This window comes from Mandrillus leucophaeus, unplaced genomic scaffold (genome assembly GCF_000951045.1).
Source record: "Mandrillus leucophaeus isolate KB7577 unplaced genomic scaffold, Mleu.le_1.0 Scaffold2, whole genome shotgun sequence".
Lineage (NCBI taxonomy): Eukaryota > Metazoa > Chordata > Mammalia > Primates > Cercopithecidae > Mandrillus > Mandrillus leucophaeus.
The window spans coordinates 12,000,915-12,002,334 of record NW_012102031.1 but is presented as its reverse complement, the minus strand read 5'-3'; the positions used below and the strand labels follow the sequence as shown (position 1 = coordinate 12,002,334).

At 42.0% G+C, this 1,420-nt stretch overlaps 1 protein-coding gene across 4 annotated transcripts in view; it reads left to right on the top strand.

The window, feature by feature from the left end:
- The window catches only part of DEPDC5 (DEP domain containing 5), a 166,880-nt gene that overhangs the window by 36,847 nt on the left and 128,613 nt on the right, over positions 1-1,420 (top strand). For all 4 annotated transcript variants that reach the window (XR_001005987.1, XM_011979007.1, XM_011979006.1 and 1 more), the window contains exon 12: positions 349-421. Coding sequence is in view for 3 of the 4 variants with exons in the window: in XM_011979007.1 (XP_011834397.1) it covers positions 349-421 (73 nt within the window). In the remaining variant the exon portion in view is untranslated. The remainder of the gene's footprint in view (positions 1-348; positions 422-1,420) is intronic.

Here is a 1,420-nt window from a genome sequence, read left to right as displayed (position 1 = left end):
GGCTGGAGTGCAGTGGCGTGATCTCAGCTCACTGCAAGCTCCGCCTCCCAGGTTCAGGCCATTCTCCTGCCTCAGCCTCCCCAGCAAATGGGACTACAGGTGCCCGCCACTATGCCTGGCTAAGTTTTTTGTATTTTTAGTAGAGATGGGGTTTCACCATGTTAGCCAGGATGGTCTTGATCTCTTGACCTCGTGATCCACCTGCCTTGGCCTCCCAAAGTGCTGGGATTACAGGCGTGAGCCACCGCGCCTGACCTATGATGCAAATCTTTAACCCAGAAGGGGAAGCTGACAAAACTGAATTTCTTTTCTCAACCTGAACTACATACTCCATTTTCTCTATTTCAGATGAATTTCCTGAGATAAACCGAGCCTCAATTCGACAGGATCATAAGGGGAGATTCTATGAAGACTTTTACAAGTATGTTTGGGTGCTTTCCTATACTTTTTATTTATTTATTAGTTGTTTCTTTCCTAACTTAAAAAAATGCCAGCCTGGGCAACGTGGCAAAACCCTGTACCAAAAATACAAAAAAATTAGCTACCTGTTGTCCTAGCTACTTGGGAGGCTGAGGTGGGAGGATCACTTGAGCCTGGGAGGTGGAGGTTGCAGTGAGCTGAGATCACACCACTGCACCCTAACCTGGGAGAGAGAGAGACCCTGTCTCCAAAAACAAACAAACAAAAAAGAATAAATAAACCTTTTGATTTTGAAATGACTTTAGATTTATAGGGAAGTTTCAAAGGTAGTACAGTTCCTGTATACTCTTTGCTCTGTTTCCTCTAATGTTAACATTTCATAACCAAGTTACATTTGTGAAAACTATGTTAACACTGGTACATTACTATTAAGTAAATTCAGACGTTTTTCAGATTTTAGCACTCGTGTACTTGCCGTGTCTAATCCAAGATACCACATTGCATTTAGACCTTCTAAATGTTCTGTTGTGAAAAACTTCATCATTCAGAAAAGAAGAACAAATAATATAATGAGTCCGTATACCCAATATCCGAATTTAACAGTTATTATTTTGTCATATTTAATTCATCTGGTTTTTTCAGTGCCACCGACTAAGTAAATTATCAATATTGTAACATTTTATTCCTATACATATTCAAAAAAGGCATTTTTATATCTGACAAGAATATCATTATTATGTTTAACATTATTATTTTGTTTGTTTGAGACGGGGTCTCCCTGTCGCCCAGGCTGAAGTGAAGTGGCACAGTCTCGGCTCACTGCAAGCTCCACCTCCTGGGTTCACGCCGTTCTCCTGCCTCAGCCTCCTGAGTAGCTGGGACTACAGGCACCCGCCACCACGTCTGGCTAATTGTTTTTTGTATTTTTAGTAGAGATGGGGTTTCACCATGTTAGCCAGGATGGTCTCGATCTCCTGACCTCATGATCTGCCCGCCTCCG